Below are 15,976 nucleotides of genomic sequence, written 5' to 3'. Positions count from 1 at the left end.
CTGAAGGCTCTCCAGGAGTATCAAACCTGTCTTTGACGTTACATTAATTCCTTGTCAGTTTACCTAAGGGAAACACGCACAGCTTAATAGCAGCTCAGAAAATTTATTTTAGTTGGTGCTCTGATGGCCTCAGTAGTACCCTGTTCCCTGGAAACCACACTTACAGTGGACTACATCTGTTTTTGCTCTTATGAAACTAGGATTTAGGTCAGAGGCAATGTTCCCTTCACTTTTCCCACTTGTCTACAGAATAAACTTTTTGTTATCTATACAGAGGCATGTGCAGATGAGTACCACCAGAAGAAGCACATGCTGTCAGCTGTCAGCACTCTGCTAATTAGCTGGGTGATATTTGAATTTCTCCTGTGTGGCCACCTGAGTGCACGGCTTAGCACAGCAATGGAGACAGACTCACCTAGGCTAGTGAATGCATCGTGTGTGTAGCCCTCCTTCATCTTACTGGGCCATAAGGTTGTTACAAACACTGTCTCCTGGGTTAGGGTAGTTTTGCCAACTCCGCTTGCATACCTAGAATTTGCAGCAGGTACCGTTTGAATCACAGCAGCACTTTGAATGCAGATGGACCACACTGTTTTTACCGTCAATGTTGAGTGAAATGAGCACACACCTCACTTCCTGTGTCACATTAGTAATACCGGTAGGAAAAAACACTGTGAATGGAAGCTAGCGGAATCTAGCAATCCTCTGCATGAACGGTGGTAAACAAAATGTCTTGTAGGCTACCCATATAACCTCAATTTATCACATCTGTGCTGGAGGTTGCCCACCAGTGGCTTAGAGGGAACAGTGGTCTGGGTATATAGCAAACAGAAGGTACCTAAATCTGGGCTACGTCTAGACTGGCATGATTTTCCGCAAATGCTTTTAACGGAAAAGTTTTTCCATTAAAAGCATTTGCGGAAAAGAGCATCTAAATTGGCACGGACGCTTTTCCGCAAAAGCACTTTCTGTGGAAAAGCGTCCGTGCCAATCTAGACATGGTTTTGCGCAAGAAAGCCCCGATCGCCATTTTTGCCAACGGGGCTTTTTTGCGCAAAACAGTTTTTAGCTGTCTACACTGGCCCTCATGCACAAAAACATTTCCGGAAAAGGGCTTTTGCCTGAACGGGAACGTCAAAGCATTTGCGCAAGAAGCACTGATTTCAGACAGTAGAACGTCAGTGTTTTTGCGCAAAATCAAGAAGCCAGTGTAGCCAACTGGCAAGCTTTTGCGCAAAAGTGGCTGCTTTTGTGGAAAAACTTGCCAGTCTAGACGCAGCCTTGGTGTAAAATTAAAAACTAAGCCTATTCCATACTAACCACCCTGACTTGAAAATGTCACCGCCTCTTTTCCCTTCCTTGTGAGTTTCTTGAGACATGACCTTCACCATTCCTCACTAAGTTCTGGAGGTTACTGTATTCTATGCCAGCAGCCTGCTAATAGCCCCCATACACAAGGTTCTCTTCTTGCTATCTTTATTGACAGCCTATAGAATTTGGTAATCAAAGCATGATTGATCTCTAAATGTACACATGTATCTCTCTCTTCATATATCAGTGACAACTCTGCCAATATGTGCCTACTTAATCCTTCAATCATTTAATACAGTGACATTGAACCCAGTTAATGGCAGTTGTATGGCAAGTTGATAAATACTGGAATTCAAATCTGAGACTCCATGTAAACAATGGCACGGTCTTGTAAACCTGCCTCGTGTTTTCTTACAAATGCAGCTATGCTACTGCACCGTTTCTAGTAGCTATTGTGAGTACTGGAGGATAAACTGCCATCTAAAGGTCTAGAGGAGGCAGAAAGGTAAGTGGGATATCTGACAGGGATCTCTACCTCTGTTAAAGTTACTACTGAGGACAAGAACGGAGAAAGAGGGGAAAGGGTAGAAAAATTGTGACAGTCATCTAACAGAACTTGCTATCCTTATTTCCTGGCCAGTAATCAAATACTGATAGGTACCCTGACAATCAAATGGACAAGGATGATGAGTGAGGCTTCAATTTATTTGAAGAGGTCATGGCAGTCCAAGTAAAGCCACAGCATCTTTATTTGTATAAATTATAGGGCTACAGGAAGTGGAGATGGGATTGTGTGCCCCTGCCCTGCAGCTAGGGCTGGCTGGAACCAGGACCCTGCAGCCCAACTTGTGGCTCTAATTGGGGACTGCAGCTTGGGCCATGTCCTTCAGTCTGGCATTTGTCAAGGGCTGCACTAGGAAAATGGGGGTAGTATGCACCTGTGGCAGCCCACTAATTTTTACCTCTCTCCCCCCTCCACATGTTCCTAGCTGTGGCTGAGGTTTGGGGAGGGGGACGACTGCTACCTGGGCTACTCATCCATGTCCTGCAGCTGCTGGAGTCGGGGCTAAATCTTTAAATATATGGTGCTTGAGTGAAATGAGGCTCATGGCAGGGTTCTCGGCCTGTCAGTCCCCCTTTTCTCCCCTGGGACTCCATTCCTCCCCCTTACCTAGCCCTGCCCCCAGATTATTTTTGAGTGTCACAGCTCTCTGAATTTTTGTATTTTGCTTGTCACTTTTAGTAAAAATAACAATGATAAAATCTTAGCCTTAGTGATGGTTAGCAAATTCTGACAGACCATGTGGTATGTCATTGTGTTACCAGTAGCAAATTCTGACAGGATCTAACTTTACAACACTATCATGGTACAAACTTAAAAAACAACAAACAGTCTAGTAGCACTTTAAAGACTAACAAAACATGTAGATGGTATCATGAGCTTTCGTGGGCACAGCCCACTTCTTCAGATGACTGGCGTGTTGGATATCCAGAACCAACGTCATAGTACAGTTAGTCTTCCCCTTCTGCTTCACACAGTGGACCAGTCACTCCTATCACAATCCACTGCATTAATCAGTTCTTCTGGGAGCTATGAGAATTTCCCTGGTGGCAGTGTGTTTCTTTCTTTACCATAAAATGCAAGTGTAAGGCTTTGTCTATGCTATACAGCCTTCAGTGGCATAGCTCTGTCACTAAAAGTCAGGCAGTATAGTCACTGATTGTTGGCACTTTTGCTGACAAGGTACCCCCAATGAGCAGTGTTCACATTGTTGACAGAAGAGTTCTCCTGCTGATACTGTTCACACTGACGCTTGCTGCAGCAAAACTTTTGTCTTTTGGGAGGGGGAGGAGAGGTTAGGACCACTGAATGACAAAAGTTTTGGTGCTCAATTGTCAGTACAGCTGGTCCCCCAACTTACCAACAAGTTACAGACCAAACACTTGGTCATAAGGTGAAGTGTTCATAAGTTGGACCCCATTCATTTACATGCAACCGTGCTGTTCGAAACTTGGGGACCGCCTTTATGACTGCTTAATGGGAGGTTTGGTCGTAAGTACAAACGGTCGTAAATCGACCATTTGTAACACGGGAACAGGCTGTAAAGACATAGGTTAAGACATGGGGATAAATCTAAGTGAAATAGGATTGATGAGCTGGATGTAGTGAGCTCTAATGTGGCATTCACCCATAGTCCAGTACTAATATTTTAAACACATGATTCTCCAGTGTAATGAGGTTCAGGGATATGTTGCTGAGAACTCTTTTCAGTAACAGATCAATGTTCTATTCTATAGGTCTCTTTACCATCAGCCTCTTTGGTTATATCTGTGCTAATAAATCCCTCTAGGGCTGTTGCTACACTTCAAAGGTGAAAGTGCTGTATGGAGTTCAGGGTCAGCTGGGGACTCCCACACACTTTGAAATGCCACATGCAGCCTGGGGCCACCCTAGCTGGCCCCAGGCTTCATGCAGCATTTCAAAGGGGCAGTGCTGTGTGGAGCCCAGGTTCTGGCCCTAGGCTTCAAACAGCGCTGCTACTTTTAAGCACCCTCTGCTCTTCTCCCACTCCCTTTCTGTCAACTGTGGACAATAGGAGCTGCAAGTGACTGAACATGTGGATGTGTGAGTAAAAAAAAAACATCTGGCAATCCTCCAGAGGCTAACCCTGGTGAACCTCATCTGTCCTGTGGATTACTTATTATCCACCTCTGATCTAGTAGGTAGAAAGGATGTGAATGCTTAACCAGTAAGCCTTGCCTTTATTGGATGAAACTTATAGTTCTGGTTAACTGGTGAAGGCAGTAGTAGCTCCCTGCCTTCCACAGCAAGGGGTGTTCCAATTGTCCAGAGCAGTCCCTGTCTACAGGGGTTGTTTTAGCAGGCTGGAGCAGCCCTGGACTGGAGTGGGCCCCTTACCTGCCCTTTAATCAGTTAACCAATTAAATGGGACTTTACATCCCCCTAGTAGGTAGTGTCCTCCTGAAGTGGTACAGTGGTGTAGCTGTTCCATCACAGCATCTTAAGCGCAGATGAGCCCTTAATTATAGTTTGCCTCAACTTCCCATTAATTGATCAGGAGGCCTGACTTTAAAAAAAGTTCCAAAATTTCATAGATCCAAAAGATCAAGTTACCAAACTACTTTGTATTTTGTGGCTTTAAAAATATGAATTCTCTACTACTACATTTTAATTCCTAGAATTTTTCCTTCCTTACTTTTGGAAACTGTGCTCCCCCAGATTTCTCTTTTGCGCAAGGCAAAAATTTGGCCACAAGGGCAGGCAATGAGTTTTCTCTAGCAACCATCTTCTGATCTCCACAACTGGGTTTTGAACTGGAAGCAGAGCTAGAGAAATCAACTATGGAGAAAATTAGGAATAAACATGTTTTACATAATCAAAGTAATGCACAGCAGATACATGAGAAGACTGATTCCCTTTCCCTAGGGCTATTTCTACACTACGAGTTTTCTTGGCAAAAAATATGTTAATGAGGGACTCATTTGCATATCCTCTGCCGATCTGTTTTTGCGCTAGGGTTTTTGTGCAAAAACAAGCAGTGTAGACGTTTTCTTTCTGTGCAAAAACCTCTTTTCCTGCAAGATCGGGATTTTCGCAAAAATAAAATGTCCACACTGTTTTTGTGCAAAAATAAGTATCAGCAGAAAATATGAAAATAAGTCCTTCATTAACATATTTTTTGCAGAGAAAACTTCTTGTGTAGATGGAACCTAGGTGTTTATAATTGAAGTTCCTACAAATTCTGTATTGCCAGTCCTAAAAAGTGTTTAAAAAAAATCTTGAGGCAGGCCCCACAAAATCATGAGGATTAGCTTTAAAATCATGATAAGTGTTTTATTTGCCTTTTGCTTTTTGAGCTGTTAGGATTAGTGTTTTTTAGCCTTTCTCTAACTATGAAGTCTAAACATCTATTTTAAAGAATGAAAGCTGAGATTCTCATGACTTCAGGAACTGGAATGTTAAAAACTTGAAGTATACTGGAGTTGGCAAAACTGCAAGTTGATCCTCAGGGGATTAATCATTGCTGGATGTAAGTAATACTCATAAATATCTTGACTTCAGTCAGACTTATTTTCAGGGATGAGGATTTTCAAAATCAGGTCCTCTTATGAATAGTCTACCCTTACTTCTAGGCTACGTCTAGACTGGCATGATTTTCTGCAAATGCTTTTAACGGAAAACTTTTCCGTTAAAAGCATTTTCGGAACAGAGTGTCTAGATTGGCACGGACGCTTTTCCGCAAAAGCACTTTTTGCGGAAAAGCGTCCGTGGCCAATCTAGACGTGCTTTTCCGCAAAAAAGCCCCGATCGCCATTTTTGCGATCGGAGCTTTTTTGCGGAAAACAAAACTCAGCTGTCTACACTGGCCCTTTTGCGCAAAAGGGACTCTTGCCCGAACGGGAGCAGCATAGTATTTCCGCAAAAAGCACTGATTTCTTACAGTAGGAAGTCAGTGCTCTTGCGGAAATTCAAGCACCCAGTGTAGACAGCTGGCAAGTTTTTCCGTAAAGCTGCTGATTTTCCAGAAAAACTGGCCAGTCTAGACACAGCCCTCCAGAATATCCTGTCTTTGTTGCAAGTCAGGGATATCATTCTGATATGCCTCAGTTAGACTTCCCTCTTGATTCAGCAACTAGGGCAGGTTTTTCTTGTATAATTTAAAATGCACCTCAGCTTGGAATTTTCCTTCTCCATCAGGTTTATTAACATTAGTAAGGTAAAGAGCCCAAATCCCAGTATTATTGTCATAGTTAATGCAAGTGTAAGTAGCAGAGAATTTGCATGTATTGAGTTTTTTGTTTAACTTGGTGGAATGCCCATCTAGAAAAGTCTCAGTTGTTGGTGTATGTTGAATAAGACCAGGGCCGGATTAAGGGGGGAAGAGGGGGCCTAACCAGGCAGCAGCCCAGGGTGCCAACCTATGGGGGGCACCTGATGGCAGCTGTAAGGGGTGCTGTGTGCCTGGCCGCATGGCACCCCTTAGATCTGCCATCAGGCTCCACGCGTCCGGGGGCTGCGCAGCGCCCCTTAGAGGTGCCATCAGGCGCCTTGTGCCTGGGGCTGGGGGCCGCATGGCACCCCTTAGAGCTGCAATCAGGCTCTGTGTGCCCGATTGCAGCTGTAAGGTGCGCAGCCCACTGGGGGAGTGGGGCCACACATGCGCTGTGTGCCTGAGGGCGGTGCCGCACATGCGCCGTGTGCTCGCTGCCTGGGGCGCAGGAATGGCTCGAGCCGGCCCTGAATAAGACCTGAGGTTTCCTTTGGAAACCAGGATTTTCCTTAGAATGTATTTCTACTGTAGAAGAAGTAGTCTCTGTTACTCGGAGGGATTGCCTGGAGGTATTTTTTTAAAAAGTATAAAGACCTGTACGGATAGAAATGTTTACCTGCAGATAGACATCAGGATCCACAGACCTGCAGGGATCTACTCCCAAGAGCCATTGAGGCCAACAGAGAGGAGCATGGTCTTCTTGTGCCTGGGAGCCAGTGCTCTGCACCAGCAACTCAGTGCAGCTGCACCACCCCTAACCCTGCTATACAACCCCAGACAGATGACACGGCAGCTGGGGGTGGGGCTACAGGAGCAGTATAGCCCCACAGCTGGTAGAAGCCTCTGGTGCAGGGTACTGACTCATAGGTGCGATGGGATCACACTCCTCTCCATTGGTTGCAGTGGCTCTTGGGAGGTGAACTCAGTGGATCTGTGGATCCTGATGTCTAGCCACAGATCTCTGCACACGGCTCTAAGTAGTTGATACATTCCTCTCTTTCTTTTCCATAAGATTATGACGTTTAGCACTGGAGGAACAAGCAATCATAGTAGATTCTATTAAGGCCAAATACTGGAGAGGGAAAATCACTTGAATCAATTTCAAACATGAGTTGTTTGGTCACTGTGGACCATACATAACCATTTTTCAACCCATGTTTTCTACCATCACATTATTACACCTGGTCCACATAGGCCAGGGAACTTGGGTTTAAAAATGTTAGCCTGAACTGGTTTTAAAAAACTGTTCAGATGGATATATTCTTATTTGATGGAAAAACTAACAAGTAACTGTTGAACCAATTACAATGCTATAATTCCATGTGTGATGATATAAACAGTTTACTCTTTTGTTGTATGGCATTAATCTTTATTACTAAGCACTTTAGTCCCTTTTGTTCCATTAATTCTAAAATAAATAAAATGTAAGACTATCTTGTGAAAAAATATCCAGTTTCCACTGTAGATTCATTTTCTGAATCCTTGTTTGAAGAAATGAAATCATGACATGAATTCTCAAATGACTTTTCCAACTGAATATCTTTTGAGTAAAAGCATACTTAAAAGATTAATCAAAACAATAAGAAATTAAAAATGGCTAATAGCCATTGATGGATCTGTTCTCCATGAATATATATATATATATATATATATATAGTTCTTTTTTCAGCCCTATTGTAGTCCTGGCTTTCTAGCAAAGGGTTGTACAGGTTAACGGTGTATTGTGTGAAGAAATACTTCCTTTTGTTTGTTTTAATCTGTTGACTATTTGTCATGAGAAGGAGTAAAATCTGTTGTACAGGTTTCCCTTGAGCATGATAGGAAAGGGAAACCCATACAATAATCTGTAATCCACTAACCCCCTCTTTTTAATAGAGGTGTCGGAGTTCCTTTCTCCGACCTGATGAAGAGCTCTGTTTGGGTCAAAAGCTTGTGTCTCAAACAGTAGTTGGTACAGTAAAAGATATTATCTCAGCCACCTTGTCTTTCTACTATAAGAAGATAATTTCTCACTGAGAAATTTCTGACACACACAGGTAGGAGGGGGATCAGTGAGGGGTAATTGGAGGTAAGAAGAGAGATGTGGAGAAACCAGGGATAGGGGGAACACAAAATACAGACAAAAAAATCAGAGGGTTGGGGGACAGAGTAATGCGACTGGTCTGGTAGCTTTAGGGGTACATCTAAACTGCATCCCTTTTTCAATAAAGGGATGTATTGAAATTGTAAATGAAGCCGGGATTTGAATTTCCTGTGCTTCATTTACCTAATGGTGGCTGCGGCTTTTTTTCGTAAATGTGGGTTTCAGGATATTTCTAAATGGGGCATTTCTGTTGAAAGATACCTGTCTTGACCACGCTTTTTTTGAAAAGCGGCTTTTCAAAAAAAAAGCCGTGGCCGCCATTATGTAAATGAAGCACGGGAAATTCAAATCCCAGCTTCAGTTACAATTTCGATACATCTAATGTACATCCCTTTATTGAAAAAGGGATGCAGTTTAGATGTACTCAAACAGAACAACCTCTGTAATAACGTATTTTCCATTTGCCTTCCTCCCATTCTCTCTGCTTCTAAGAAGCTCAATTCTTATCCATCTGGAAGAATTCTGAGGGAAAGGAATTTTCCCTGGACAAAAAATATTAAATTGAAACATATCTGTAATGATGCTAATGTTAAATGTAATTATAGTTTTTGATTGTGCATTGATTTTTTTTTTTTTTTTTTTCAGACTTCCTACCATGTGCTTGCTTTATGTGATTAGAAGTCCAAAGGTTGAGAGATAGCGAGCGCTGTTGGGCAAAATGTCTCTTTTGAGTACTGGTAAGTTAAGTATTTCAAAGTCTTGAAAATTGAGACAGATACCCTAATTTATTTACTCTAACACATATTGAGGCTATTAAGTTGAAAGTATTGTTGATATTGGGGATGTCAATGGTTAACCAGTTAACTGTTGGCCCATCTGGGCTTGAGCGCTCCCCTCCCTGTCCCTGTTCAAGTGGTTAACCAGTTAAACATAATTTAAAGGGATTTTTCATGCCTCGTTGATATGGAGCCATATGCTAAGAGTGTTCCTCAGTTTTGAATCCTCTTGCTTTGTCTATTTGGGTACATCTACACTGCAACGTTTTTCCATAGTAGCGGGCGTTATTCCAGTAAAACAATATTTGCGTCCACACTGCAATTGCAGAGGGCTTTTTTCCAACAGTGGTAAACCTCTTTTTACAAGGAATAATGCCTTTTTCAGAAAAAGGTAGGGTGGGTGGGTGGATGGGTGTGTGGGGGGTGTGTGTGTGTGTGTGTGTGGACTTGAGATGTAAAGGACTAGTTGACTATCCCATAAGCAAATCTTATCAGATAGTTAGTCGACAAGTTGATTTCCCTCCTCCCCTTGCTGCCTCTGAGAGAGAGGTGGCAAAAATGGGGTACTTCAAAATGGCAGTGCCGCACAGATGACCCCGGGATCAGCTCTGTGGCGCTGCCTGTTTGAAAAGCCACCTTGTTTCAAAGGGACAGTGCTGCACAGCTGAGCCAGGGATAAGCTGTGCAGCACTGCCATGCGTGTTGCCTGGGGTCAGCTGGGGACTTCCAGCACGGCATTTCCACAGAACCCAGGATCAGCTGGGGAAGTGCCATGTGGAACCTGTGGTCAGCTGGGGAGAGTCCCCAGCTGATCCCAGTTGCCTCTGAAATGCTGTGTGGAGCTGACCCTGGCTCTGCATAGCATTTCAAATTGGCAGCGCAGCATGGAGCCCGGGGTCAGTGGAGGACTCCCCTCTTTGCTGCCCCTCTCTCATTCAGAGTCCCCTGCTGACTCCAGGCGGCGCTGCTGCTTTGAAATGCACAAGAGCCCCCGCTGGGGACTATTGTACGTTTCAAAGCTGGCACGCTGTGTGCAGCCCGAAGTCAGCGGGACTTCCCGCTGGTCCCAGACTGCATGTGGAGTTCCACATTCCTCCTTTGAAATGTAGAAGTGCCTATCAACTAGTCGAGTAGTTGATGGAAATTCCATCGACTACTTGACTAGTAAATTAACTGTGACTTAACGTCCTTAGTGTGGATGTGGAAGAGGGAGTTCTATTGAAAAGAGGCCTCCAGGAAACAGAGGTGGATAAAGTACCCCAAAAAGTTAGCTGAGTAAAAGTACTGCTACTTTGGAAAAAAATGTAACTAAGTAAAAGTCAAAGTATCCTTCTGGAAAACTACTTGAGTAAAAGTACAAAAGTATCACATTTTAATTGTACTCAAGTATCCAGAAGTAAAAAATAGATTTCCATAGGACAGCTATGGTTAACCACCTAAGTTATCATAAGGCACCATTATTTTTCATATGCTCATTGTGCATTTATATATACAGGCAGTCCCCGGGTTACGTACAAGATAGGGACTGTAGGTTTGTTCTTAAGTTGAATTTGTATGTAAGTCGGAACTGGTACATATTGTAGGGGAAACTCTAGCCAAACATTTCTCCAGAGCTCAGTTTTATTCTCCCACACCTCACTTCCCTCAGTCCTTTATTCTCAAGCTGAGGTGTCTGCTGAGAAAAGCCGCTCGGCGTCTCCCTGGTCTGCTGTGGGCGGGGGGGGGGGGCGCTAGCTTTGCGTCTCCCTGGTCTGCTGGGGGGAAGCAGCTAGTGCGAGGTTGCCTCACCCCGTTTGTAAGTAGGGATCCGATGTAAGTCGGATCCATGTAACCCGGGGACTACCTGTATGCATATATATTTATATGTGCGTGTTTAAAGCCACAATCACTGTTGATGAAGATGCTCCTTCTGGAAAACTGTAGATTGGGGTGGGGAACCCTTTTTGGATCAGGAGCTACTGACCTATGGAAAGATCAAGTGGGATCACACAAGTGAGAGGTAACACCCCCCTCCCATTATAATAACATTATTTACACATAGGGAAAGCAATAAAAATGCTTCCTGAGCACCTGTTAGAGTTAAAATTCAATTATATAAACTTTTGAACTGGGCTTGTCACAAATGGACGAGTGACTGAATAGTTAATTTAACAAATCCTGTCTGGTGTTAGGATAATTATTTTGTATATTTGGACATGTATCTTGACATGTGATATGGTGGGTTTTGCTGTTTTGTTGTAGTCATATTGGTGCCTGGATGAGAGTGACAAGGTGAGTGAAATAATATCTTTCATTGGACCTTTGGAACTCCTCAGAGCTCTTCTCCAGGTCCGTGAAGCTCAAAAGGGCTAATCTCACCAACCAAAACTGTTCCAAAATAATTAAAAAAAAAAAAAAAAAAAAAAAAAGATTACTTCACCTACCTTGTCTTTGTTTGGGTTTTAACTGCTTTAAAGCTTGAACTCTTTGCATCTCCATTTTATCATTAAAAAATTATCGGACCTCCCTCCATAATTTCCCAATAACTCTGAAAATTATAAAAAGAAGAAAAGCTTAAAACATTACACAAAGTTAAAAACATAGAGTGCGTTCCACCAAGCTTTTTTATAAGCCAGAGCACCAGGGGTGAAGCATTGCACAGGAGATGGATGGGGAAGAGAGGAGAGAGAGCCTATATTCCCACTGAGTTGTTCTGAGTTAAGTGCCTCATTGAAACTGCAAGTCAGGACAATCACACCTTCTCTTCAGATTCTCACACTAGGAACCACAGTGACTCCCAGAGCATGAAGAAGGTTTGCAGGTTACGATGGGAGCAAAGAACATTTCCTTATTGTTAATCTTAATGAAAGAACAACATTGCTCAAAACAGCTTGAACAAGGCCCTTTGACCTGAGAAATTTCAGGGTACTGATAAATACAATGTGTAGTGAAAACATAAACAACCTGAGGGTGTGAATAGGTCATTAAGAATTGAATGGAAGGTAAATGTGTTTCAACCATCCAGTCAGACATCACCCACTGCCTCATTTCCCAGGGGACATATGGGAGAGCTGATTTCAGTAACACGCATCTCCTCTGCACCCACCTGCCTCACATTGGGGAAGCAGCAGCCTCCCACCCCAAAAAAGTGAGCAAAACTTCTAAGCCAGCCAGGAGAAACAGGAGGATAAGACCAACTGCTCCATGGGGGTAGGGAGGGCAATTTAAAAGTCTCCCCACCCCACCCCAAACAACGCAGTGTTCTATCCCCCTCCAGAGCCAGTAACCCAGCCCTCCTCAGTTTCCCTATAGGGCTCTTGGGGGGAGGGGGTGGACCCATACCTGCTCCACACTAGCATACATCCAGATAGCAGGATTGCTCCAAATCCCAGCCAGCCAGCCAGCACTCGGAGGGAAGCAATGCACACAGACACAATTCTTCAATCCCCACCAAACTCAGCTACCCACCCTGAGTCTCTTCCAGCACAGCCCACCCCACCCTCTCGCCACAAGGATTCTACAGGGGGGCCCTGTGTCCCAGGGAGAATGGGGAGCCCCTGCCCTGGCCATCCACCCTGCTGCTGCTTCCACAAGAGCAGAAGATTTACCTGACAAAAGGAGGTGCCTCTGTCCTCTCTGACCCTGGCTGAGCTGGCAGCTGGGTTTCTCTCCTGTTTAGCTGGCTAGCCCCAGGTAAGGTCACATGAGACTCTTCAAATACACCCCATCAGCACATTGCCCTGGGCAGCCACCCTGCTTGCTCAGGTCTTAGGTTGGCAGTGCCTGCATAGATACTGTTTTTGAGTGAAAAGGTGTTGCTGGGGCTGTTAGAAGGCTTCTTTGTTGGCAGGGTTATTGTGTTTATTGATCAGTTATTTTTTTTTGGATGATTTGGGTACTTGTACATGTAGCTATGCTTAGGCAAATCAGAATGATGAAAGTAGTGAGTAACTAAGTGCTTCCAGAAATTGTAGTGAAGTATCACAAAAATAAATTACTTGAGTAAAGTACAAATACTGAAAAATGTACTTTAGTAGTGTAACAAAGTATTTCTACTTAGTTACTTTCCACCTCTGCCAGGAAATCACAGGTGTCCTGCTTGCCATTCCGTCTGCACTCCTCACAACTCTATAGTTCATCTCCTGGCAGCTCTTAAAGCCATAGGCACCCAGGACAAGGCTTATGGCAGGAAGCTGGCCCTGGGAGCTGCACCTCACCACATAGCTCACGCTCCCACACTCCTTGGCACCCATGGCCCAGCCTCAAGCTCCCCAAGAGCCCACTTGCCCTCCCAGGGAGTATGCCCAGGGCTCCCAGGAGCCTGCCAGGGGCACCAAAAGACATGCTCCATCCTGGTCTGGGGCAGAGATTCTGGCCCTCCTGGAGTGAAGAGGAGACCCTCCAGGATCTCTGCTCCAGACACAGAAACGCCGACATCTACGGCTGGATAGCCAAGGCCCTGGCCACGAGGGGCCACCACCCACGAATCTTAAGCAGATCTGGAGCAAGGTCAAGGAGCTCCAGCAGGGCTACGCCGGGGAGTGCAGCTATTGCTCTGAGGTAGAATGCTACTCCTGCCCCTACCTCAATGAGTTCCACCACATCCTTGGGGGTCTGGGCAGCCCCTTCCTCACCCATGGTTGTGGAGTTGGGGCTGGAGACACTTGTCGTCAGCGACCTGGGGGTCCCAGATGAGGAGGAAGAGGTGGCCAGCACTGTCACCCGCAGCCTGGAGTTCGTACCCCATGGCCTGGATGTTTCCCAGGCATTCTCTGAGGCTGAGGAGGGATCATCAGGTGAGTGCTCTTAGTTTTTCACAAACACAGGGTGGGGAAGGTGGGTGCTGAGGGGCTAGGGTGCGATCGTCACTTGGTCTTCTCGTTCTGGCCCTTACAATGCAGTCCGTGCATGTGGTTGCATGTGCAGCACCAGTCTGCAGCAGGCAGCCCAGGTGTACCCCGTTTGCTCCTGCTCATAGGCTCTGGGGAGGCCAAACACATCTGACCCCCAGGCAGGATGCCATCCCACTACCAGCCACTGCTTGAAGGAGGCTGGGGACAAAGGCGCATCAACACACACCCCCCACTCAGACTGAGGAGTGCTGCACACAGGGATGCCTGAACGCTCGAGACATCATTCTGTTCCTGAGGACAGCGCTACCAGGTGCAGGGTGGAGGGGTGTGTGTGGGGGGGGGGGGGGTGAATGGAAAGCCAGGCTGCTCCAGGCCCCTCTCCTGCCCATGGGATCCCAGTGTGGACGGATACTTCCCTTGCTTGCTTGTCAGTGGGATGGGAGTGAGAGAGTGGGAAGCATGGTCCCCATGGCACCTCAGAGCCCCTGTGAGGCAGGGCCCAGGGTCCAGGCCACACATGGCCTTGCTCCCAAGACATCCCTGTACTCTAGTTCAAGGACTGTTGCTCACAGAGGAGGGCAAGGCCTCAGGGACAGTGTCTGCATGGATGACTGACCACCTCTCCCTCTTTATTCTCCACAGCCATGACTGAGGGGCTATCACCAGTAGGCGAGCCAGCCACCTGACCCCGGGGGAGCTGTAGGTGTTGGAGGGTCCAGGATGACCTTATGAGGGAGCACATAGCCATCATCCAGGACATGAAGTAGACCCTGGCCCAGGTGGTCTGGGCTGCTGCCCTAATGCAGACCTAAATGTGGATCGAGATCGTGCAGCAGGGCTGCAACATGTGTGCCCCCATCCGGGAGATGGCATACCCGGCTCCTGTCTCTGCCTCCCCTCCCCCTGCCATGCTTGACCCTGTTCCAGCCCCCAACCTGCCTATCCTCCTGTTATCCCTGGCCTCCCACCCCTGAGGTCCCCAGACCCGAAGTGGAACTTCCAGCCAAACCACGCACTGCTCTCAACCCCAGCTCTGAGACTCCCTCCCCATATTCAGGCTGAACCGCCCCCCCCCCCCCAATATCCCGGTTCTCAGCCCCGGTCAGCCTAAGTTTATTTTCTTAAAAAAAAATTAAAATTGTTTTTGAACACACAACTGTTTTATTGAGTGTACAGGAAAGGGTGGAGTTGTTGTGGGAAAGGCAGAGAGGGGCACATGCCCCTAGTGGGGAGGCTCTGGGGAGAGTTATTGGGGTCCTTGAGAGAAACTCTCCCTCAGGGCCTCCCCAATGCTCACTCCCACCTCATGGGCCTGCTAGAGGGCAGCTGTGTGTGGCTGCTCCAAGGCCCTTCCCTCCCAGCCAGCCTCTGCCCCCAATCCTGGAAGGAAGGCCTCCTCCTGCTCTCCACAATGTTGTGAACAACACAACAGGCCAAGACCACCTGGGGGAAGTTGTGCTCCCCTGTATCCAGGCAGGTCAGGAGGCACCTGAACCTTACCTTCAAGTGGCTGAAGGTGCTTTAGGCTTGGATATAGGCCTGCCCAGGTGGGTATTGAAACGGTCCCTGTTCAGGTCCAGGTGGCTAGTGTAGGGCTTCCTAAGCCACAGGGGGTATGTGTACACTACCCTCCTAGTTTGAACTAGGAGGGTAATGTAGGCATACCGCACTTGCAAATGAAGCCCGGGATTTGAATTTCCTGGGCTTCATTTGCATAAGTGGGGCGCTGCCATTTTTAAAACCCCGCTGGTTCGAACCCTGTGCCGCGCGGCTACACGGGGCACGAACTAGGTAGTTCGGACTAGGCTTCCTATTCCGAACTACCTAGTTCAAGCCCCGTGTAGCCGCGCTGCACGGGGTTCGAACCAGCGGGGTTTTAAAAACGGCGGCTCCCCGCTTATGCAAATGAAGCCCGGGAAATTCAAATCCCGGGCTTCATTTGCAAGTGCGGTATGCCTATATTACCCTCCTAGTTCGAACTAGGAGGGTAGTGTACACATACCCAGGATGAGGGTGTAGGCCACATCCCGTACAGTGCTATCTCCAAGTCCTCGACCCTGAAGTCATGCCGGAAGAAGAATGTGCCAGCCTCCAGCTTCTGATATAGGCTGGAGTTTCTGAAAGTGCAGGTGTCACGTGCCCTCTGTGACCACACAACAAAAATGTCTATAAACTGTTAGT

General features: G+C 46.2%; 1 protein-coding gene across 4 annotated transcripts in view; it reads left to right on the top strand.

The window, feature by feature from the left end:
• The window catches only part of PRIMPOL (primase and DNA directed polymerase), a 53,035-nt gene that overhangs the window by 487 nt on the left and 36,572 nt on the right, over nucleotides 1-15,976 (top strand). For 2 of the 4 annotated variants that reach the window (XM_075930293.2, XM_075930294.2), the window contains exons 2-3: nucleotides 5,253-5,363; nucleotides 8,833-8,924. In XM_075930293.2, coding sequence (XP_075786408.2) covers nucleotides 8,906-8,924 — 19 coding nt within the window. In that variant the 5' untranslated portion in view covers nucleotides 5,253-5,363; nucleotides 8,833-8,905. The remainder of the gene's footprint in view (nucleotides 1-5,252; nucleotides 5,364-8,832; nucleotides 8,925-15,976) is intronic. The other 2 variants (XM_075930292.2, XM_089777898.1) reach the window with 1 other exon arrangement.

This window comes from Pelodiscus sinensis, chromosome 4 (assembly GCF_052426305.1).
Source record: "Pelodiscus sinensis isolate ZL-2025 chromosome 4, ASM5242630v1, whole genome shotgun sequence".
In the NCBI taxonomy this organism is placed as follows: domain Eukaryota; kingdom Metazoa; phylum Chordata; order Testudines; family Trionychidae; genus Pelodiscus; species Pelodiscus sinensis.
The sequence above is the reverse complement of the archived record's forward strand: the minus strand, read 5'-3'. Positions and strand labels throughout refer to the sequence as shown.